The following is a 26405-nucleotide window of genomic DNA, read 5'->3' as shown; positions in this document are numbered from 1 at the left end:
AGTCTTACCGAAGTCAGCAGCCTGTAATTCAGTTATTGTTGTTGGTTCTTATTTGTCATACCCAAATGAAGCCTGTTTCCATCACTTGGCATTGTATTGTTAAAACTGTCTGGCAACTATATGACTAGTGAAAACTTGTCTAAGTATTCAGTTATGTTCACCAATTGAATTGAAGACATTTTGAAGCATATGCTTATGTGGCTACAGTACCCCATTCCTTTTTTTTGCTAATCATTGATCCTTGATATTTTGTTGCTAGTCCTAAATAAAATTCTTTATTACAACTGTCACATAAACTTAACATTAATCAAGAAATCTAAACATTGATTAAGGAACCATGGAAATGAGGTCATGATCAGATGAACCATGCCAGACAGACATGCACAGCTAACAATTTTTCCATACAACAATTATAGTTGACCTATTGCATATAGTATTAGAAAAAAAAGACCATAACACAAAAACTTAATTACAACCACTGAACCATGAAAATGAGGTCACGGTCAGATGACACCTGCCAGTTGGACATGTACACCTTACAGTCCTTCCTTACACCAAATATACTAGACCTATTGCTTATAAAGTTTGGGATATGGACTGGACAACCAAAACTTAACCTTGTTCACTGATCCATGAAATGAGGTAGAGGTCAAGTGAAAACTGTCAGACGGTCATGAGGGCATGAAAGGTATGCACATAATAAATATACTTATCCTATGACTAATAATAAGAGAGAATTTAACATTACAAAAAATCTTTATTTTTTTTCCAATTAGTCGCTGAACCATGAAAATAAGGTTAAGGACATTGGACATGTGACTGACAGAAAATTCGTAACATAAGGCATCTATATACAAAGTATGAAACATCCAGGTCTCCCACCTTCTAAAATATAAAGCTTTTAAGAAGTTAGCAAAATTAGCCTCCGCCGGATCACTATCCCTATGTCGAGCTTTCTGCAACTAAAGTTGCAGTCTTTACACTAAAACTAATGACAAACTAATACACTAATCAATAGATAGTTTTAAACATATTTATTTATAGTGGATTGGGAAACAAGTTTTGCAACTTATATTTATCCCTTTCCACTTTGCGAGTGCTGCCTTGTAGCGGCATTAGCCTACTCTTTTTCGAAATCTACAAGGGTGTCTTTAACGTGCAAGAGATATTGCTCTATCTTAACACGGGTCAGCCATTTATCGTCCCCTTCCGACGGACTATCATCGTTTCCTCAAGACCATACCTGCAGATGGTGTCAAGGGAGAGCCGAAAATTGAGTTCCTGAAATTTTCATCCAAAACGGGAATCGAACCAGGAACCTTTGTGTCAGTAGTCCGATGCACTGTGGATCTCTACATACACCCTCTTTAAAACAATGATATAAAAGGTACTGGAAACAGAAATTGTTGACCAGTATATCAAATGGATAGAGCTAGGTCAACAGGAAACTGACATAGACGACCAGTATATCTAATAGATACAATCATCCAAAACACAAGTTAAAATGGCAAAGAATGAAACTATCAACAATACTATAAACCAACTTATTTTCGCGATCGATTTATTTTCATGATCTTCGCGAGTAGAAAAAATAACACGAATATAAGTCGTCGTGAATATGTAAAACTTGGATCGTTCCTTATTAAACTTCATCAAGTTAATCAGAAAATCGCGAAGATAAATAGCTGCGAAGTGGTCAAGAAAGGGTAAAACGCGAAATAAAGTATCCGTGAAAATAAGTTGGTTTACAGTATACATGATTTAGCAATATGAAGCTTGCAGATGGTCTAAAAATACATGTGTATAAAAAAAAACAAAAAAAAACCAAATTACAGTTCAGATCTTTATTAATTGTTGTATTGCACTATAGAACAAATAATGACAGATGATGGGGATATCAAACTCAAAATCTGATATAGCACTGAAACTAAATGAGAGTGAATTCAATAATAAATGATATTGAATTGATCAAATTATAACAAAATGACATACAATGATACCCAATTGAAACAAACAGATACAAAAAATAGTTACATTGAAGTTTTAAACTTTTTTCATTACAACATCTGAATAATTTTAAAGAGATTTTATCTCGAAAAATTAACAAAACAGTTTCTCTTGTTGCACTGTATTTCTGTATTTGCTCTTTAAACTATTTTCTTCTAAAAAAAATAAAGTTTCAAAGGTAACCATAATCTTTTTAAGTAGGCCTATTTATTTTTCAGTTCCTGCCATAAGGAGATTTTAAAAACTAATTTCGTTTGCATTTACTAGTTGGAGAAAAAGTGTTATTTAATTAAGGTTCCTCATTTTTTCTAAAATAATAAGAAATTAGCGTTTTATTTGATGTTTAAATTCGATTTCCTCTACCAACAATTTCCATGAAAAAGTCTCCAATAAATATGTATTAATGAATCAACAGTAATAGTCTTTAATTTTGATTCTTAAAAAAAAAAGGGAAATACAGAAAAGCAGTGCAACAAAGGGATGCTTTGCAAAAATTATGTTATTGTAAAATGTGTCTGATTGTTTCACATAAATTTACATTAAAATGCAATACTATAATAAGTACAAATTCACAAAAATATTTTGTTCACTGAATATGAAATACACTTGCTTTAGTGTAAATTATACACAAATATTTCAATTTGAAATTCTTTATAGACTGAGTGTCACACACAGTAACATATAAGTATTGAGAAGTGTTGTTACAACACAATGTGTATGGAAATTAAGTACAACTGTGTCCTTAAGTGCAAGTCTCAAAAAAATCAAGCAGTTTTAAAAATCAATAATTAGAAATGAAAACCAATTGTATTTTCCACAAGATTTTTATCTTGAACAGTGACCTTTTCTACAAAAATCTCATGATTTAAATGGATTGTAATTAATACTGAGATGCTCATAATTAAGGAGTATTTATACTTATAAGTTTTGTTGTAAAAAAAGCTATAACTCAAAATTATTTTATTGTAAAATTAATTCTCTGATAGAGTTATCTCCCTTATTGTATTTTTGAATTTTTCCAAAATAATTCTTTCGTTGCTGTGCTTGGTAATTGATGTAAATTTGTATGTTTTATCTGCCTGATTTTTAGTAAGACTAATACAATGAAATCTTTCTAAACAAAACCCCTTTGAAAGTGAGGATTGTATCCATATTACACAGGTGATCTGTTTATTAAACAGTTAAACAACTTATGAATATTCATTGCTTATTCTGGTTCAGTTTAGAGACTTCACTAACATGGAATAAGACAATTTGCAATCACTGAACTGTTCTATAACACAAAAATAAAATTCTTTCACAATTACTGTAAAGTGAAAACAAAAATCTACAACAAGAACAATATAATTGTTTAAATTTGATATGATTCATATACAATGAAATACAATGGATGGAGGTCAACATATTATATGTATTTATGAACCTGAAGATGAGACTTGCCATAATTTAATACACTGCAATGTAAGAATTATAGATTTACAGAAAATATTTCTGAATAAATTTTGATCATGTAATTTAAACTTGCATTTCAATTTGGTTATTACAAAGAGAGGAATCAATTATTGCACACAAATGTTTTTTATATCATATAATTTCTTTAAGAGTCACTATATTATTAAACTTTACAATCTTTTTAATAGAAAGTTCCATCAATATACAAGTATCTGATGAAGTTCGTTGCCAAACAGTTAAGAAATCTGCACCACAACGATTACTTAATTGATTGTCTATTGCTTTAGGTTCAGAGGAGAATAAACCAAAGTATACATGATCGTGATATCTGAGAATATCCACAATTATTATGATATGACAAGTTCATTGCATGTTTAGGAAATCTATCAAAATAAAAAAAATTATATGCTTTTTCCCCCGAATCTGAAATTGACCAATAATACTAATGATTTTGGTCTTATCTAACAATGGTTTGATCGATTATGGTACAGATTCTTTAAAAGTAATTCATGGTGTCAGAATGTGAAGGATTATAAGTAATTTCATCGTCAATATATACTATTATGCCATTAGTGGTATCCATTGTTCGAGACATTATCTATCAATTGTAATATTTAAGCGTAATTTGCATTGGATTTTGAAACATCAAATTCATCAATTGTAAAGCTGTAAGGTATATACGATGAAATTTTAAAATTTGATTTTTTCGGCATGATCACAGAAATATTTTATACATACATTTACATATATATATGTGTGGAAATGACAGAGGTAGATAAAAACAAAATAATAATTTAATCATATAATTTTCTTTTTGTTTACTTAACATTTCAAATACAAGTTAATTTGCTTTCTCATCAACAGATTTTTTTTAACCATTAGTACTTTTCAAAAATAATTCTTACTTCTTATTCTGGCGAGTCTAACCATTTAATTGCAAGAAATTATTAAAGGCTTAACAGCAGCATGCCAAAATAATTTGGTCTACAAAATTTATTTAATTTGGTCTATATAATTCATTTAATTAGTAATAAACATGTGCATGTCACACAAAATTTTATATACATCAAAATGTATTTTTTAATTTCTTTCCCCAACTGAAGCATTACAATTCTAAGGCCATAATATTTTCATCTGTTATATCATTTCATAGTACTAAGCACTTTGTGTGTCTAACATTATGCATTTTCAACAATATGCTAAAAAATATGAAAAAATTCAAACAACTGGTACTAGTGTTGTTTAAATACCCTGTGAAAGTTTTGGTTAACCTCCAATTAAAGATCAATATTAAATTTTCCTGATCTATTTAAAGACATACTATTACTACTACAGTTATGGAGTATAAACATCCATTTTTTCTATCTCATTTTTCTCATCCTCTGTATCATTTCTAGCAATCATTAAAGTATGTCCATAACCACAAGCCACTGCGTGAATGTAAATATTTCCCAGAGTCTTCACTTCCTGAGCGTAGGAGGAACTTTTCTTGGTGTCTCCAAATCCCTGAAAAAAGTTAATATATGTTTGATTATGTTAATCTAAGTGCTCTAATCCTTCCATTTACTACGAAATTTGATTAATTTATTGATATTTTCAATGTGTTTTGATTTGACAAAGTCAAAGAAGTATCAAAACCTTTATCACATATCGAAAATTAATTTTTGTGTGTGCATTGATTATTGGTTTTTTTTAAATTGACAAAAAAAACCTAGAGGCTCTCAAGAGCCTGTGTCGCTCACCTTGGTCTATGTGCATACTAAACAATGGACACAGATAAATTCATGACAAAATTGTGTTTTGGTGATGGTGATGTGTTTGTAGATCTTTCTTTACTGAACATTCTTGTTGCTACAATTATCTCTATCTATAATGAACTTGGCCCACTAATTACAGTTGAAAATATTTTCTAAAAATTTACAAAAAATGTTAAAAATTGACTATAAAACAGTGATTTTGCTAGCGCTCGTCACTTTCGTATTTTTTACGAAAGGGTTTCTCATGTTTTACTTTTAGCCGTGGCGGCCATCTTGGTTTGATGGCCAGGTCACCGGACACATTTTTTAAACTAGATACCCCAAAGATGATTGTGGCGAAGTTTGGATTACTTTGGCCAAGTAGTTTCAGAGGAGAACATTTTTGTAAAAGATTACTAAGATTTACCAAAAATGGTTAAAAATTGACTATAAAGGGCAATTACGCCTAAAGGGGTCAACTGACCATTTTGGTCATGCTGACTTATTTGTAGATCTTACTTTGCTGAACATTATTGCTGTTTACAGTTTATCTCTATCTATAATAATATTCAAGAAAATAACCAAAAACAGCAAAATTTCCTTAAAATTACCGATTCAGGGGCAGCAACCCAACAACGGATTGTCCTATTCATCTGAAAATTTCAGGGCAGATAGATCTTGACCTGATTACCAGTTTTACCCACTGTCAGATTTGCTCTAAATGCTTTGGTTTTTGAGGTATAAGCCAACAAGAATGTGTCCAAAGTACACGGATGCCCCACTCGCACTATCATTTTCCATGTTCAATGGACCACGGAATTGGATGAAAATATAATTAGGCATTAAAATTAGAAAGATAATATCATAGGGAACATGTGTACTAAGTTTCAAGTTGATTGGACTTCAACTTCATCAAAAACTACCTTGACCAAAAACTTTAACCTGAAACATGCACTTTCATTTTCTATGTTCAGTGGACCGTGAAATTGGGGTCAAAAGTTTAATTTGGCTTTAAAATTAGAAAGAACATATCATAAGGAACATGTGTACTAAGTTTCAAGTTGATTGGACTTCAACTTCATCAAAAACTACCTTGACCAAAAACTTTAACCTGAAACATGCACTTTCATTTTCTATGTTCAGTGGACCGTGAAATTGGGGTCAAAAGTTTAATTTGGCTTTAAAATGAGAAAGATCATATCACTAAGTTTCAAGTTGATTGGACTTCAACTTCATCAAAAACTACCATGACCAAAAACTTTAACCTGAAGCGGGACAGACGGACGAACGAACAGACAGAGGGACAGACGGACGAACGGACCCACAGACCAGAAAACAAAATGCCCCTCTACTATCGTAGGTGGGGCATAAAAACTGCATTTTACCCCTATGTTCTATTTTTAGCCATGGCAGCCATCTTGGTAGGTTGGCCGGGTCAGCGGACACATTTTTTAAACTAGATACCTCAATGATGATTGTGGCCAAGTTTGGTTTAATTTGGCCCAGCAGTTTCAGAGGAGAAGATTTTTGTAAAAGTTAACGCCGACAGATGCAAAGTAATGGGAAAAGCTCACTTGGCCCTTTGGGCCAGGTGAGTTAAAAATGATATTAATAATCTAATTTTAGTTGAAATGTATACAAATAATGTAACCAATCCTGCAATTTTCCTAATTTAAAAAAGACATCGAGAAATTTTGAATTTACAAATAATAACACAATAACATTTTATATTTTTTAGTTTCTACGCTCTTCTTCATAATAGAAACTTATATGATAATTTCTTTTAAATGACTAAATTTCAACTCTGGTTTCTTCTTTTTTAACAATATTTTCATCAATCTGTGGAATATCCTTGCTTTATATCCTCTTTTTTAAATTTTGATTATCCATATATAAGCAGTATGATTCAATAGGTAAAAATAAAGAACTGGTCATAAAATTCTTACCAATTCACCATAGGTAGGACTTGGTCCCCATGCAACTAAGCTTTCATCAGCAGCAACCACTATACTTTTGTTACTGAAAAAAAATAATACTAATGTTAACAACAGTGAAACATGCATTTTTAAGGAATAATTTTTGTCCTTTTTTTATACATGTAAAATTATTATTTCATAAAACATGCAAGGTATGACATGTTATCTTTAAGAAAGTAAATGTTAAAAAAAGACCATTCAGTTCCCAAAACATCAGATAAATCAATGATTCAAAGGTAGATACTTTACATTAGCCTGTCCACATGTATACTAGTCCGAGGCAGATGGACAAGCTGGCATTGATGAAAGAACATTTAAATTATCAATTAATTCTCAATATAAATTGACACTATACAATGACTATTTACATTGTTTTATTTATAAAACCTTGAGAAGTGTTGTTTTATTATCTTTTTTTTTTTAAATAAAGATTCCTCCCAAAAAAATTTTTGTTTGTGCTCAAATTAGTTGTCTAATGGTTTGAACCTACCTCCAAATTTTGACCATCATGAGGCTGGTATATACATTAACTAATCTTGACATCATTCATAACTTAATTAGTTAGTCAATGGGATCATTTAATTTTTAAAATTATGAAACAAAAAGACCAATGGGCGATTCTGACAATATATTCAGGCCAGCTAAGATGCAGTTACAGATGGGTCAATTTCCCATAACTTTCTTTTCAAAAAAATGTTGTAGCTTGCCATTTATGACAAATTCTGACATGTAAAATCAAAATTATGAAATGGTTTATAGGTTCAAATGTTTTTGACAGTTTTTTCAAAAAGCTGCAGTATTTAGGGACAACCACTGGTCTTTGTCAGGAAAACTGTCAATCATAGTCAATTAAGATTAGTGTTGAATGCACTTGTCACTTGCAGGGTTTTAACTAAAATCTCAGAGCTAACAGACTAGCCATAATGTAGATTTACAGAAATTTTTTTGGCAAAGTTGTTGAAGGTAATGGACAACAAAAAGGAAGGAGGCCAAGTGATGAGAATAACTCACTTGACCCTTCTGTCAGGTGAGCTAAAAATAGTATTTCCGGGATACTTAAAACTTATGCTTTGTTGAATGTCTAAATTTGTAGTTTGGTAATATCCAAGAAAAGGGTATCAATGATATGAACCTACAGTAATATGAAACTTACCAACAGCCAAGGTTTCTTATTCTCCAGCCACTGAGATCTTGTACAAGTTTAGGGTACATAGCTGCTTCTCCAGTTGGTTTCTGTTGGCCCCATAAAAATAATGCCCCTTAAATGATAAAGCAATGTTGAATTAAATATTGGTACTATGAAACGAAAAATTCCTTGCTGCAGTAGTCCATTTATTAGTAAAATATAAATATGAGAGAATGAAGAAAAATGTGTTTAACAAATTTTGCTAGATATATACTGTCTTTAGTTTATTAATTACAAAACAAAAGCTTTTGTCTCAATTTCTAAAAATTTATTGAAATGTATAAAAAAAAATCTATGAACATCAGACTGTACCTGAATAAAAACACTAACAACAGAATGTAGCATCGAAAAGTCTTCCCCCCCCTCCCCAAAAAAAAAGGGTTTTAGCTTTTACACATTAGCTTTTTACAAAACTCCCACAATGGACATTAAATATTACCATGTTCACTGACTGCAAGAGAAAATGTTGATCCTGCATACACTTGTTTAGCTCCTCTGTTAGGTCCATCAAAGTAGCCTAGTTTTCTTGGTACCATTTCATCTTTTGGTTCACTGTGACCTAATCTACCATAACCACCAAAGCCCCAGGTAAATATTCTCTTCTTTGCATCTAATGCAACCTACAGAGTTTAAATATATATATGAGTTGACATTGTATTATATGAAGTATTTTAATAGTGATATGGTACATGTATTTGTGTTGTTTATAGATACAATTTTGTTCAATAAGTTTTTAAGTTGAAAAATTTATATAATTAAGCAAAGTGTTTTTAGACGCAAAGGATTTTAATTTTAGAAATTATAGACCTTATTATTTCAGAAAGGACATAAATTGAACAATTGTTTGAACTACTTAATTTTAGCCTTTATTTTTCACCAGATATTAATGCTGATTAACTAATTTATAAAATGATTCCTAGTTTTTTTTTCAAACTTTACTTAGTATTTATGATTCTCTTGGTATTGTCAAAGCAAAAGAATAAATAGGGTTTTTCTCCCCATAAGTCCTTTAAATAAAATCAATTTTTCATTGAGTTTGACTTGACAAGGCATATCGCAGTATGTGGCTAGATGTTTTAAAAATTCATACTGTAAATTCAGAAAATATTGCGAGGTTTTTATTTTTGCGAAAATGGGACAGAGTTGTAAACGCAATAATTTAATCTCGCATTTTGAAATATTTCATATGAATTAAACAGGATTTTTCTCAAAATCGTAATAATTAAATTGCATTTAAGTGTAAAATGACAAAATCGCAATAATAAATGCACGCAATAATTTCTGAATTTACAGTAATATAACATTTTGTTTTTTCTCCTCGTGTTGAATTTTAATTTCAGATAAAAATTTTCCTTTATAAAGAAGTTTTAGGAGTAAATTATGGTCCTCTGTACATGTATGTCATGCCTATATATATATAGATACAAGAAGATGTGGTATGAGTGCTAATGAGACAACTTTCCATCCAGGTTATAATTTGTAAAAAGTAAACCATTATAGGTCAAAATACAGCCTTAAACCTGAAGCAAGATATATATTTATGCTAGAAAAGAAAGATTAAAAAAAATTTAATGTATTTGTATGATTTGAAAGTATGAGCTACATGTATATGTTTGTAATGTAAACACTTACTGAATGGTTATGTCCACAAGCAATATCTCTGAGTTCTACATCTGTTAAAGGTATAATACGATTATCTCTGTCTCGATCGATGAAGACATTCACTTTACGGGGTTGTAACTCACATTTGAACGATAACTTACTGCTGGTGACAAAGAATTTACCATCTGTGTTATGTCCTGTAATAAGATATAATGTTATGTTATTGATATAGGAAAACACAAGAATACTGTAAATTAATATCTTTTAGTGATATTTTTTTTATTATTTTGGAACTTATACAAGTGATTAGATAGATTTTTTGCATAAATAAAAAAAAATACATTTTGAATGACAGCATTATTTCCTAAATATCTTAAAACAATGTAATGCTGAAATTTCTGAATTTACAGCATACAAAGTAGTATTTTATTTGCACAAAGCATAGAATTCAAGACGAAAATTTTCCTGTTGATGAATGAGGGTAGTAAAAGTAGTTTTCAGCTACTGTTAGTGTCAAATTGGTTTAAATCTTACCGTGATTTGTCAAAATATCCTTATCATAATTTGTCAGAGGTCTGAAATAATTATTGTTACCGTCATTTTTGGAGAAAATTAACATGATTCATCAATATCAGACATTTTTTTTTATAGTCTATAGGAAAGTGTACATTTTATCGCCATGCAACAAATATTACCATTAACGTCATTTGGCAAGATTTTTTATCGTTATTCGTCATAAAGGTACCCTCATGACTGACTTTTTATCAAACTTTTCTAATGAAACTTTGACAGTAAAACCAAAATATTGCAATGAAACAAAAAGCAATGGTTTCACATGCTACTGTCCAACATCATCTTGATATTGATGAGAAAATGGTAAAACTTCAAGTCAACCAAAACTTGCCTTAAGAGGAGAAAACCTAAATTTGCATGATGTATAATAGTTTGTGAATCGTGTTGAGCTGATCTAACTGGCAGAAAAAAGAGCAAACTATGGATTCATTATTATTTGTAGGATATCAATTTTCGTAGATTACATTGGTACAGATAAATTACTAATTTAAATGTTTGACAAAGTGCAAATTTTCTATATAGGATTGTATGTATGCATTCACTGGAACAACCATGAAATCAAATATTTTCAAAATATGTTTCCAAAATTCAGGAAAATTAGTATCAACTTAAATCAATGAATCCTAAGTACTGCAGATATCTTGAGAATTTCCAACCCTGGTGTTCCTTTAAGAAAATCTACTGGTCCTCACTATTTTTTCTGTTAAAAAATACCGAAATCGTGTCTGTCCTTTGCAAAATTTTGGTGGTCAAAAATTTCGGACTGCCACTTTTTCGATAAATCTGAAGTAGGTTTCTTGCATTGTCACCTAACTAACTGTCCATACTTCGGACGACCAAATGAGTAGAGGTTTCTGGTACCTACCTAACTGTCGATACTCTGGACAACCAAATGAGAAGAGGTTACTGGTACCTACCTAACTGTCCATACTCTGGACATCCAAATGAGTAGAGATTTCCTCTGATATCAATCATCATACTGAAGTCCCCTCCTGCTGCCACTTTCTTTATTGGTGGTCCATTAAATGAGATCTACAATCACAAAAACAGACATTAAAACATACATGGCACAATCTGATAATAAGTAGATGTAGTTTGTTGATGTGGTTTATATGTGTTTCTCGTTTTTTATATAGATTGGACCATTGGTTTTCCTGTTTGAATGGTTTTACACTAGTAATTTTTTTGGCCCTTTATAGCTTCCTATTCCATGGGAGCCAAGGCTCAGTGTTTAAGACTGAACTTTAACCTATAATGGTTTACTTTTATAAATTGTGGCTTGGATGGAGAGTTGTCTCATGTTGTGTCTTGTGTACTATTATTTTTTCTGTTTGTCTTTTATAGCCATGGCATTGTCACTTTATTATCTATCATGGAGTTTGACTGTCCCTCTGGTATCTTTTGCCTCTCCAAAGCAAAGAGAGGTAAAAAAACTAGAGGCTCTAAAGAGCCCGTGTCGCTCACCTTGGTCTATGTGCATATTAAACAAAGGACACAAATGGATTCATGACAAAATTGTATTTTGGTGATGGTGATGTGTTTGAAGTTCTTACTTTACTGAACGATTTTGCTTCTTACAATTATATCTATAATGAACTTTGCCCATTAGTAACAGAGAACTATATTTGGTAAAAATTTACATAAATTTACTAAATTAATGAAAATTGTTAAAAATTGACTATAAAGGGCAATTACTCCTTAAGGGGTCAATTGACCATTTAGGTCATGTTGACTTATTTGTAGATCTTACTTTGCTGAACATTATTGCTGTTTACAGTTTATCGCTATCTATAATAGTATTCAAGATAACCAAAAACGGCAAAATTTCTTTAAAAATTACCAATTGGAGGGCAGCAACCCAACAACCAGTTGTCCAATTCATCTGAAAAATTCAGGGCAGATAGATATTGACTTGATTAACAATTTAACTTCTTGTCAGATTTGCTCTAGATGCTTTGGTTTCATAGTTATAAGCCAAAAACTGCATTTTACCCCTATGTTCTATTTTTAGCCGTGGCGGCCATCTTGGTTGAATGGCTAGGTCATCGGACACATTTTTCAAACTAGATACCCCAAAGATGATTGTGGCCTAGTAGTTTCAGTGGAGATTTTGTAAAAGATTACTTAGATTTATGAAAAATGGTTAAAGATTGACTATAAAGGGCAATAACTCCTAAAGGGGTCAACTGACCATTTTGGTCATGTTGACTTATTTGTAGATCTTACTTTGCTGAACATTATTGCTGTTTACAATTAATCTCTATCTATAATAATATTCAAGATAATAACCAAAAACAGTAAAATTTCAACAAAATTACCAATTCAGGGGCAGCAACCCAACAACCGATTGACCGATTCATCTGAAAATTTCAGGGCAGATGGATCTTGACCTGATAAACATTTTTATCCCATGTTAGATTTCCTCAAAATGCTTTGGTTTTGGGTTATAAGCCAAAAACTGCATTTTACCCCTATGTTCTATTTTTAGCGGTGGCGGCCATCTTGGTTGGTTGACCAGGTCACGCCACACATTTTTTAAACTAGATACCCCAAAGATGATTGTGGCCAAGTTTGAATTAATTTGGCCCTGTAGTTTCAGAGGAGAAGATTTTTGTAAAAGATTACTTTAATTTACGAAAAATGGTTAAAAATTGACTATAAAGGGCAATAACTTCTAAACGGGTCAACTGACCATTTTGGTCATGTTGACTTATTTGTAGATCTTACTTTGCTGAACATTATTGCTGTTTACAGTTTATCTCTATCTATAATAATATTCAAGATAATAACCAAAAACAGCAAAATTTCCTCAAAATTACCAATTCAGGGGCAGCAACCCAACAACCAATTGACCGATTCATCTGAAAATTTCAGGGCAGATAGATCTTGACCTGATAAACATTTTTATCCCATGTCAGATTTCCTCAAAATGCTTTGGTTTTTGAGTTATAAGCCAAAAACTGCATTTTACCCCTTTGTTCTATTTTTAGCCGTGGCGGCCATCTTGGTTGATTGACCAGGTCACGCCACACATTTTTTAAACTAGATACCCCAAAGATGATTGTGGCCAAGTTTGGATTAATTTGGCCCAGTAGTTTCAGAGGAGAAGATTTTTGTAAAAGATTACTTTAATTAACGAAAAATGATTAAAAATTGACTATAAAGGGCAATAACTCCTAAACGGGTCAACTGACCATTTTGGTCATGTTGACTTATTTGTAGATCTTACTTTGCTGAACATTATTGCTGTTTACAGTTTATCTCTATCTATAATAATATTCAAGATAATAACCAAAAACAGCAAAATTTCCTCAAAATTACCAATTCAGGGGCAGCAACCCAACAACCGATTGACCGATTCATCTGAAAATTTCAGGGCAGATAGATCTTGACCTGATAAACATTTTTACCCCATGTCAGATTTGCTCTAAATGCTTTGGTTTTTGAGTTATAAGCAAAAAAATGCATTTTACCCCTATGTTCTATTTTTAGCCGTGGCGGCCATCTTGGTTGGTTGACCGGGTCACACCACACATTTTTTAAACTAGATACCCCAATGATGATTGTGGCCAAGTTTGGTTTGATTTGGTCCAGTAGTTTCAGAGGAGAAGATTTTTGTAAAAGCTAACGCCGGACGACGGACGCTGGACGCAAAGTGATGAGAAAAGCTCACTTGGCCCTTTGGGCCAGGTGAGCTAAAAAGTTGTAAAAATGATATCCTTGCATTATTATATTGCTTAGAGGTTAAAGTTCAACACTTTAATGGTAAAGCTTTCTTACCTTTGTAGGTGTGTACACATTACAACTCTGATGACCTAGACCAAGTTGTCCATATTTATTTTCACCACAACTATACACAACTCCCTTTTCTGGAAAAAACATAAAATCAATCTTCAATTTGATTGATTGATTGTTGTTGCTTTACGCCACATGAGCACAAAAAGGCTATATCGTGGTGTGAGCTAATGTAAATATTTTAAAGATTTACAGTATAGTTTAAAATAAACAGCTGCGCTGTGAGCGCATGATAAAACCGACGTCTTGTGTGGAAGTTTTATGCAATAACCATCAATAGTTTCTGAGAAAGTTTTAAGCAATAACCATTTATTGTTTTTGAGACACGGCGGGACATGTGAAACCCCCTATCATGTTTTAAAAAAAAACAACTAAATATCACTAAAATAAAATTTTGAATAAAACCAAAAAGTATACAGATCTTTAGATTAATATAACAAAGAAGTGTGTACAGTTTAAAGCAATAATCATAAATTGTTTTTGAGATACAGCGCGACATGTAAATAAAACCCATCCCCTTTTGTACAAAATACTTTTAAAATAACTCAAAAATCAAATTTTGAGTCATCACCAAAAAGTATACAGATCTTTAGATTAATATAACAAAGAAGTGTATACAGATCTTTAGATTAATATAACAAAGAAGTGTGTAAAGTTTTAAGCAATAATCATAAATCGTTTTTGAGATACCGCACGACATGTAAAAACCCCCTCCCCCTTTTTTACAAAATACTCAAAAAACTCAAAAATGAAATTTTGAATCATCACCAAAAAGTAAACAGATCTTAAGATTAATATAACAAAGAAGTGTGTAAAGTTTTAAGCAATAATTATAAATCGATATGAGATACAGCGCGACATGTAAAAAAAACCTCCCCCTTTTTTACAAAATACTCAATAACTCAAAAATGAAATTTTAAATCATCACCAAAAAGTATACAGATATTAAGATTAATATAACCAAGAAGTGTGTAAAGTTTTAAGCAATACTAAAATATCGTTTTTGAGATACGGTGCGACATGTGAAAAAAACACACCCCTGTTTTAGTTACACAGTGCCGTAACTCAAAAAGTTTAAATCTTGTTTTCACCAAAAAGTATACAGATCATTTGACCATTATAGGAAACAACCATATTAAGTTTCATGAAATTTGGATAAATCGTTCTCAAGTTACGGTGCGACATGTTTACGTCGGGATGGACAGACGGACAGACAGACGGACACCGGACATTTGTATACCATAATACGTCCCGTCAAAATTTTGACCATACAAAAAGTCCTTCAATAAGCTAAAAAAAGTCTAAAGCAAATTTTTTATATACAAATATCAATCTTCAGTGTCCAACATATTCTTACAATTTATTTAAATTCATGATATATTTTTTCAAAACACAAAATATCATTGTAACACTAATTCTAAGGAAAAATAGAATGATACATTGTTTTTTTTTGGTTCATGATCAGGATAATGTAAAATATGCAAAACGGCCCCAATGGAACACAAAAATACTATTGTGAAAGGTGCAATATTCGTTAATTGCATTAAAATCATGCATTTTTATATAACAACCAAAATATACATTTCAAAGTTAGGCCACACCAATATAATTTCTTGTTCTACGGAATTTTGGACTCCAAAAATTGGGGTGAGCGAGCGATTTAAAAATTTTAATAAAAAAATATTTAATTTGAAAAAGGAGTAGGTCCGGTAAGGACCGATTTTGGCCTCTTTTTAAACACTTAAGTGTCTATTTTATTTGAATTAATTAGTTTATGTGAAAGATTTTAACAGATTTAGTCATTAAAAACGATCCGATTCAAGCTCAAATATGAAAAATCAACCTAATATGCCGAAAAAATGTCACTTTTCAGATGGTTTTTGGTAAAAATGAAAGTGGCCTCATCCGTGTTCATCCTCAACCTTTATATATGTTATGTATTATCATAAAATACAACTTACATTTCAATATAAAGGATGAACACGAATGCGGCCACTTTCGTTTTACACGAAAACCGTCTAAAATTTAACTAAAATGCTAGAATTATGAGGATTTCAGTAATTTAGCATGACTTAATGGTGCTAGTACCGGATATATGTGCATTGTATTGTCAAAAACAGCCCATATTTATGTAGCAGAAGCATTCTTCTGTCCAATAAATAACTAAAGGTTTACATTTTAACAATTTTGTAAAACTGCTATATTTTGGGGCCAAAAAGGGGTCTTACTGAACTTACTCCTTTTGAGGCGAAGCTGGAAAAGTAAAGGCGAGCGATTATAATTTTTTTTTGTAAACATAAAATAGTAGGTTTGGACTATATTAAAACTCAATGTATGTGTGACTGACAATGGGCTAATTCTCCATCTACATTAAGTCATAATCAGGTTGGGAACAACCCCTTAATGTTATAATGTAAATATCCCTTTTATGAGGGGTCAATATATAAAAGTCATAATATATTTCTTTGTAAAAAACATCTTTTAGTACAAAAGGGCTCATATGTTCCCAAAGAACTATATATCTATCTTGTATTAAATGGTCAAAACATGTCCAAGAATTTTGTAATATTCCTGGACGTAAACCATGTTAACACATTTACTTTATAATATTATTATTTAATACTTTATTTAATATTATTCAAAATAAGTGAACCCCTCTTAGAAAAATTGTTTAAAATATGATGTATATCTCCTCTTTTTGAGTAAAACAAGAATGTGTCCAAAGTACATGGATGCCCCACTCGCACTATTATTTTACATGTTCAATGGACCGTGAAATTGGGTAAAAAATCTAATTTGCCATTAAATTAGAAAGATCACACCATAGGGAACATGTGTACTAAGTTTCAAGTTGATTGGACTTCAACTTCATCAAAAACTACCTTGACCAAAAACTTTAACCTGAAACTCACACTTTCATTTTCTATGTTCAGTGGACCGTGAAATTGGGGTCAACAATTTAACTTGACTAAAATTAGAAAGATCATATCATAAGGAACATGTGTACTAAGTTTCAAGTTGATTGGACTTGATCAGCTTCATCAGAAACTACCTTGACCAAAAACTTTAACCTGAAAATCACACTTTCATTTTCTATGTTCAGTGGACCGTGAAATTGGGGTCAAAAGTTTAATTTGGTAAAATTAGAAAGATCATATCATAAGGAACATGTGTACTAAGTTTGAAGTTGATCGGATTTCAGCTTCATCAAAAAACTACCTTGACCAAAAACTTTAACCTGAAGCGGGACAGACGGTTGAACGAACAGACAGACGAACGGACGCACAGACCAGAAAACATAATGCCCCTCTACTATCGTAGGTGGGGCATAAAAATCTAAATTTTCAAAGGTTTTGTATAGTAGCACTATATATACAAATCCTTGGTATTTCTATTTTCTTTTCTACAACAGTAACATTAATACCCCTTGTCTGAGGGAGGGTTGTTCACAACCTGATAATAACAAACACAGGTCAAAGTACGGCCTTTTACACAGGGCTTTGATCCAGACCAAACAGCAAGCTTTAAGGGACCCCACAATTATTGGTGTGCACAATTGGAACAGGAAAACCAACTATCTAATTTTATTATCCAAACGGGAAAATACTAATGAACCACATCTACAAATGATAACTGCTGAACGACAGGCCCCTGAATCAATCAGGACAGGTACATAAACATGCAGCGGCTATGTATAGTTTTGTTTCGCCAGCATACAATATAATTGCAGTTGAAGGCAAATCCTTCAGAAGTTCTTTGTGCTTTATTCTAACAACGAACATTTTTTGATGGGGAATATAAGTAAGGGGGAAAGAAACCAATGTTTTGTTCTGTACAGGTATTTCCGCTGTTTTATTTTATATCGGAGCACTCCCATGTTTCATGCTGAAACAAATATTCTCACAGATATTTACACAGTGTTATGGGGTGCTTATAGGTTTTAAATCGTCATAAACAGGTTAGAATGAGATTTTTAAAAAACAAATGTTGATACCTTTTTATAATATTTACAAACAAAACAAACTTACAGTAAAATGGTGATTACATTTCCAGATGCGGGAAGCGAAAAAATAAAAAAATTCTGTTTTGAAAAAAATAGGTGCAGGCGGGTCCATCGAACAAGGAATTAAATTGGTGTGGCCTTATCATTAAAAGTCTAAGGGAAATGTGTCCTTAATAAAAGATGCCACACTTAAATTATCATTTTCTATGTTCAGTGGACTGTGAAATTGGGGTCAAAACTCTAATTTAGCCTGAACATGAGAAAAACCATATCATAGGGAACATGTGTACAAAGTTTCATGTTGATAATCCAATTGATCCAAAACTACCTTGACCAAAAACTTTAATCCTGAAGCAGGACAGGCAAACAGATGGACGAACAGAACGACAGACCAAAAACTTTAACCTGATGCGGGACAGGCAAACAGAAGAATGAATACACAGACCAAAAACTTTAACCTTAAGCTGGACAGACAAACCTTGACCAAAAACTTTAACCTGAAGCAGGACAGACAAACAGACCCACAGACCAAAAACATAATGCCCCCAAGTTGGGACATAAAAACGCCTAAAACATAATCCTCTTTAAGCAAATCATTGATTGACACTAAACTGTCATGTTAGTGGAAGAAAGCACATATTTTTTTTACATGTAAAACGCAAGTAATAAATTACATGAAATAGTAACAAACCTGTGACAAATAATGTATGTTGTTTTCCACATGCCACATCTATAACATTGAGACCTTCTAAAGCTGATACTACTGTAGGAGTGTCAATTCTATCTGTGCTCCCTTGTCCAAGTTGTCCCGATTCATTCCTCCCTGAAATATGTGAATTGTATGCGTGCAATACATGTATATAAATACATTGTATTTTAATGATATAAATTTCTTATTCTAATGCAACATCCCTTGTAATGTTCATTATGATTATTGACAATTGATGCTATGAAAATGTATGCACAAGTGCAGACGACGTATGGCAGATTTTAAATGTATGATTTGAAGTTGTTTTCTATCAGTTTCTTTAGAATGGAGGTAACAATATTGTAATTTAAGCTCCAACAGCATTAATTGGATTTGATGGTCGCAAATACCCTTTTACGATCTTTTACTACTGCCGCTATAAATATGTCGCCAGTAAACTTAATTTGCAACTATCAACATGATCAAATCACCAAATGATGCAGTTGGAGATTAAAATACAATGCAGTTATCTCCTAAATCTAAGTTTATTTCTGGTTGTTTTGTTTGCTAACATGTTTAACCCTGCCACATCATTTATGTATGTGCCTGTCCCAAATCAGGAGCCTGTAATCAGTAGTTGTCGTTTGTTTATGTGTTACATATTTGTTTTTCGTTCATTTTTTTTTATATAAATAAGGCCGTTAGTTTTGAATTGTTTTACATTGTCATCACGATTCATGAGTTGATTTTTTTGTCAATCATTATTCACAGAAAATAAATTTCCATGACCATGGATCACAAAAATATATATATAAAAAAATTTGTAGAAAAACGGATCACGAAGAACGAAAATAACCCATCAGGCCCCTCGATAAGTTAACAGATGCTGAAGTTGCGCTTGTTTGGAAAGCTAATGGATATCAATTTAAATCATCATTAACCAATATTATAGCTAGAATGAAGTCAGTATACAAAAGCATCAACAAAACAAGAATGTGTCCATAGTACACTTGCACTAACATTTTCTATGTTCAGTGGACTGTGAAATTGGGTTCAAAACTCTAATTTGGCATAAATATTAGAAGGATCATTCATACATGTATCATAGGGAACATGTGTACTAAGTTTCAAATTGATTGGACTTTTCAGTGCAGCTTGAATAAAATAAATTGGGAATGTGTCCCAATTGACACAGATTATGCCCCGCTTGCATACAATTTTTGTACATTGTTAAAAGGGGACATAACCCAAGAACAGTGAAAGTGACACAACTCAAATTTGTACTTGATCTGAGTTTTCAGGTAATAAGCATTATTTATGTATAAGTTTCATAACATTTGGTTGAGGCAACCTTAAATAAGAAAACGGAAACGATAAATTCAGCAACATTTACATTTGCAAAGGGACATACATATATATTCATGTAACTCTAGATGTGCCACAAAGGAAAATTAAACTCCAGCTGTGTTTTGTGGTAATAAGCATTGTGTATATGATTCATAAAATTTGGTTGAGGCAAACTAATAGACCACTTTCGAGTTCATCCGTCACCGGAAAAAACTCGTCAATTATACGCGCTTTTATCACCGTCATTTGTGCGTTTTGGGGCGTCGTCACTTCCCTTCCAATGTTGAGCGAGTGGTTGGAAAACTATAATTCTATATTATACGAATTATTCGGCAAATTGAATTCTCAAAATTGACAATCAACACTGCTGTCATTAGGGAATTGTCAGTAAGTACCTACAGAGCAACCATTATTTCTAGTTTATCCTGCACATAGACGATCACTAAGACGCTTGATGAACGTAATTAGTGCAGGGATACAGGCGATCCCCTCTATCTGGTAAATGACGTCATAAAGGCGTGCATAATTGACGAGTTTTTGCCGGTGACGGATGAACTCGAAAGTGGTCTATTAAAGAGAATGGTAACGAAAAATTCAGCAATTTTTCCATTTGAAAAAGTCATTACACTAGAACAGTACACATGCAGGCGAAAATCAAACTTGATTTGTGTTTTTTGGACAATTTAAGCATTGTGTATAAGATATAACATTTGGTTGAGGCAAACTAAAGTAAGAGAACGGAAACCAATTTTCGAACGTACAGTAAGAACATTCTTATGTACAATGTAAGTACAGACAGACCAGGGTAAAACTTAATGCCCCCACTCTAAAAATAAAAAGGCCAAATAAAGTATTAGTTGAAGGCGAAGAGGATTGACGACCAACATTTTGAAAGATTTTGCTAAATATTGTAAATCTCAACATGATCAAACACTTACCCCACGTCAATACTTTATCATGTATGATCAAACACTTACCCCAAGGCAATACTTTACCTTGTATGATCAAACACTTACCCCAAGTCAATACTTTACCATATATGGCCAAACACTTACCCCAAGTCAATACTTTACCATACATGATAAAACACTTACCCCAAGTCAATACTTTACCATACATGATAAAACACTTACCCCAAGTCAATACTTTACCATGTATGATAAAACACTTACCCCAAGTCAATACTTTACCATGTATGATAAAACACTTACCCCAAGTCAATACTTTACCATACATGATAAAACACTTACCCCTAGCCAATACTTTACCTTGTATGATCAAACACTTACCCCAAGTCAATACTTTACCATGTATGATAAAACACTTACCCCAAGTCAATACTTTACCATACATGATAAAACACTTACCCCAAGCCAATACTTTACCTTGTATGATTAAACACTTACCTCAAGTCAATACTTTACCATGTATGATAAAACACTTACCCCAAGTCAATACTTTACCATGTATGATAAAACACTTACCCCAAGTCAATACTTTACCGTACATGATAAAACACTTACCCCAAGTCAATACTTTACCATCTGTTGTTATGACAGCACAATGACAACAACCAGTCGATGAAGCTACAGTTCTAATTTTGACTCCTACCAATTTGGCTAACCTATGTGGACACCAAAGGTTAGGGCCACCGCCTTTGGCTGAAATTTAAGATTACATTTGATAAAATTCTTGATTCAAAAGTTACAAATGTAGGGTCACTGCCTCAGGCTGAATTGAAAGATCAAATGTGATAAAACGCTTGATATATATACATTTTGTACATGTACTGGAGAAAAATAAAATAATTGACTGTGTCTACATTGTCCATATACAAAATGTAAACTAGTAATACTAAATAAACAGATTTTGGTACCAAACCTCGTTAATCATCAATACCGTTACTTACAATGTAGATTTCTATTCATCTTAGAAATATGTGAATGTCTAGGTACCTGAAGTTAAACTTCTTTCCAACCACATACTTTTTACATTTTGATATTTTAAAGTTATCTATTTATCAAAAGTTTTTGTTTCTAAAGCTATAAGAACAAAATTGGTATAGAAATGCTTTGAAAACTAAGTTATATTTGTATATTTCTAGTGTGTAAACGTTGAATTACAAACCTCCAATACATGTACATGTATGAAAGGCATTGGAGACAACTGAACAGATTCAACAATGCAATTTAATTTCTAGTGCAAGATTCTTTGTACTCTATCAAGCCATTTTCAAAGATTTGAGAATAAACGAAGTATGACAATAAGCAAGTTGACAGAAGTGATCCCTATGTTGGTACAACTGCACTGTAGGGCAACACGTTAAAATACTAACCATTCTTTGGTAGTTTATTTCTTCCTATCAAGTCCCAGTTGGTTCCACCACAAAACAAGACTTCTCCACTTAACATTGAACCTTCTAGTTTCTGAAAAAGAAAAAAAAGTAGGAGTGACTTGTTACTTGATCAAGCAACAATGAAAACCCACATGCTGTTCCTGTATATACATTGGATCAAATATAATAAATGAATGGGGAATTGTCCCTTGGACATAATTGACCACACTTGCATATGGACCATAATTTGGTATTGGGACCGTTTCAGATAGAAAAGTAATAAAATATTGTATTTTGGTGAGAGAAGTTGTTGCTCCACCATCAAATGCTATTATTTCTATTAAAACATAGGTGCTTTCTACTCTCCCCTAGAGAGAATTTGAAATAAACAAATGTTTCAGATTATCTGGCCGCTTTTCTGTGTCGTTACTTAGTGTTATATTTGCTTCAGAAATGCACAAAGCTGGCCAATTTAAATCATAACTTTTGCTTTCAAATTTAATAAAGAACATCGACCAATAAGCATGATAACAATAGCCGGGGTCCATTTTTTTTTATCCTATGTGCATAATGTTACATATGATCTTGAGTGCAAATAAATGCCCAATGATAATAAAATTTAAAATTGAGAATGGAAATGACAACATCGATTTCAGATTTGACGGACGTTATAACACACTTTGTTTCTGGATAACGATGTAAAGGGTTCTTGGAAAATTCAATCGACATTGGTCTCTTATCATTGTACCGATGCTTGTTGAATTGATTTTGCTTCAGCAGTAAATAGTACTGGAAATTTTAGGTAAATAAAGATAATTTAATAAAAATACATGTCAATATACCGTTACACTTGGAATGTACAAAGTTGTTATCTTTGTCACATTTTTTTTTTTTAAATCATGTTCTGCAAACAATTTTCAGAAATGCAATAAACTTGTCAAAGGAGAAGTAAACTTTTACCATGCATGACTTGAAAGGAAGTACTTTATTGTATTTGAACATTTTTATTCATAGCAATAGTTTTCCTTCCAGGACCATTGTTAATAAAAGGAGAGGAAATATCAAAAGTTTGCTTCAAACATGTGCGTCAAAAGTGGTTAATAAATCCTTATGTGATATGTGCAGGTGCCATTTAACCATATCATTTTGTCAAACAATACAATTAACACCTTTATTTATTAGTCCTTTGTTGCCTAATGCTATAAAATGCAATCAGTTGATTATTGATTTTCTGTCAAAATCTTAACAAGTTCAAGGTGAATTCTGAGTATTGACAGGTAAATAGATATAGGAAGATGGGGTATGTCAGGTAAAGTCTGAGAAACCCAAAACAAATTAAATAAACAAGATTGATATAATTAAATTGTTATATATATATTTCTTTCCCAATGATGAATTTTAATCGCCACAATTATTATTTTTTCTCAAAATGCGAAAATGGCGAACACCAACGGAAACCCTGCATGTATAACACAAGAACTGTAAAAGTGACTCTTCCAAAATTTGTAGCGATGGCATGTTTTTTTCTAGCTGCTGAACTGTAGCTCTTAGGTCCTTATGTTATTTTTTTACTTTTTGCGGACCATAGAGCTACAGAAATTTCTATGGTCCGCAAATAGTCAAAAAATAACATAAGGACCTACAATGTAAGAGCTACGGTTCCCCAGCTAGTTTTTTTTTCTCTCATTTAATTTGAAAATCACTGTTCTGTTTGAAATATAGTCAAATAATCAGTTTATATATGTTAAAAAAACTTCAAGGTAGAACAAATAATTCCTCATTAACATTCTAGCCTAAAATATATATTAGTCATAGTTTTGCTTTTTTTGGTATTCAGATAAACCAATCATTTCCCCTTTTCTCGTTATCGTTTGGAGGGCTTTTTGAACTTTAACATCCTTGTATCAACAACACATTTTTAAAGATTTGTTATATATCGAAAAGGGTGTAGTGTTTCGTCTCATAACTCACGACATCAGAATAATCAGTAGTGTCGCCGTCTTTATGATCTACTACGGCATCGCCGGTCGCAGAATTATCAACTTCTTCATCTTCAAATTCCTCAAAATCATCACTATTCTTCCTCTTCTTTCGCTTTCCCGCTCCATTTGTTTCTCCAGCACCTCTTTTCTTTGGTGGCATGATTGGACAAGTGCTAGTTTTGTCAAAATAAAATGTAAATGGTTTGTTTATTTTTTCAGACAAAGATCTTTGTTTTCAAAATCAATGATTTCAATTCCCGCGATTTCTCCGAACTCACGCGAGAGCATTTGGCGGCATCTATTTGTTAAATCTATTTTAATTGGCCAATGAATTATGATTTTCCCACGGTTAAGAATCATTCAACTTTTCACATTTCGGATTAACTTTTCGTCATAAAAGCATGATAAAGGATCATTAAGAATTCTTCGGAATAAAGGATCATTTCCAACAATAGATAAAAAAAAAAAATGCGCTGCGAATAGTGCAGTTTCTTGTGTATTCCTCCATTAATTGTGGAGCACGACCCAAAAGGGGTTTTAGCAACTATATATGTACACCTTTTAAAAAACATAAGGAAACAATTAATTATATATACAGATGACTGAATTTGGTTTTAATAATCACTAAATAATAAATATCATAATTAATTCATAGGGTTGTCATCATAAAGTTTTAAAAAATATATAAAAATGCATATGTGCTGGCTGAGACTACTATAACATGTGTTATAGTAGTCTCAGGTGCTGGGGTGTAAGAAAACGTTAAGTAACAACTGCATATATTTACAAAATGGTCTCAAATTAAACTTACTTATAATTATATAAAAAAAAATGTTATTATCAATTTTTGTTTATATTACAAATTTGTCAAGTTGATTTACTGGTTCTATTACGATAACATAATTATTCAGAAAGTTCATATGCACCATATCAGAGACATATAATCTCTGACCATATATATAACATGACTTTTGATACAGTAAATCCAAATTAAAAAAAAAATAGGAAAGCAATATTTCCCGAAAATTTCATTTCTTAACATTTCCTTCAAAAATGAGAAAATGCTCTAAAAGCAAAATATATCTTGAGAAATCGATATTTGTACACTCAAAAACTAAATAAAGGTAGGTTTTGTAAGTAATATTATGTTCAATAGTTTATGATGCAATCAATATAGTTTGTTCATGGAACACCGTTCTATTGAAGTGTTCAAGTTGAGTTGCCCTAAAAACTGCAGGCTTCGAATAGCCGGCCGGATCATTTTGTTTTCTGTGTTTAGATTGCACATCGCTTTGTGTCATTATCGCTATTTTACGAAATTTTCCTTTGATCTTATTGACTGATAATTTCCTTTAACAGCACAGTACTGAGTAGAGTGATATGAAAAAACATCGCTACCAGTAAAACGAAGGGACAAATAGTAAATTAAATTATCAACTCTTCTTCTGAATAGATCTTAATAAGCAATTAAATGATATATGTAACAGTTGTGAGGAATATGACATTATACATATCTTATATTTTTTTGAAGACCAATGAAAGCAAAAATAAAATTCTAAACCTCTTTCTTTACGACGTGTTTTTTTTTTTCAAATCAATTTCTTTACTTGAAATGCTCTTTACAAACACGAGTAAAATGTTTCAATATTTCAGAAATGTCTAATGTTGGTTGTTTGTTGTCTAGCTGTTGCATGTTTTCTAGTTCTTTTGTTTTTAATCGCCA

General features: G+C 32.0%; 1 protein-coding gene across 1 annotated transcript; it reads right to left on the bottom strand.

Moving 5' to 3' along the window:
- Window positions 1–1829: 1829 nt before the first annotated feature.
- LOC139500977 (protein RCC2-like) lies at window positions 1830–24968 on the bottom strand. Its single transcript, XM_071289914.1, has 11 exons — window positions 24672–24968; window positions 22701–22791; window positions 21889–22026; window positions 19022–19153; window positions 14313–14401; window positions 11450–11564; window positions 9990–10156; window positions 8797–8977; window positions 8325–8430; window positions 7142–7214; window positions 1830–4965 (listed from the first exon to the last, which is right to left on the bottom strand). The coding sequence occupies exons 1-11, from the start codon at window positions 24840–24842 to the stop codon at window positions 4795–4797; spliced, it is 1434 nt and encodes a 477-aa protein (XP_071146015.1). The 5' UTR covers window positions 24843–24968; the 3' UTR covers window positions 1830–4794.
- Window positions 24969–26405: the final 1437 nt, after the last annotated feature.

This window comes from Mytilus edulis, chromosome 13, assembly GCF_963676685.1.
Source record: "Mytilus edulis chromosome 13, xbMytEdul2.2, whole genome shotgun sequence".
Taxonomy (NCBI): Eukaryota; Metazoa; Mollusca; class Bivalvia; order Mytilida; family Mytilidae; genus Mytilus; species Mytilus edulis.
Note: the sequence above shows the minus strand (reverse complement) of the source record. Positions and strands in the feature narration are given on the sequence as shown.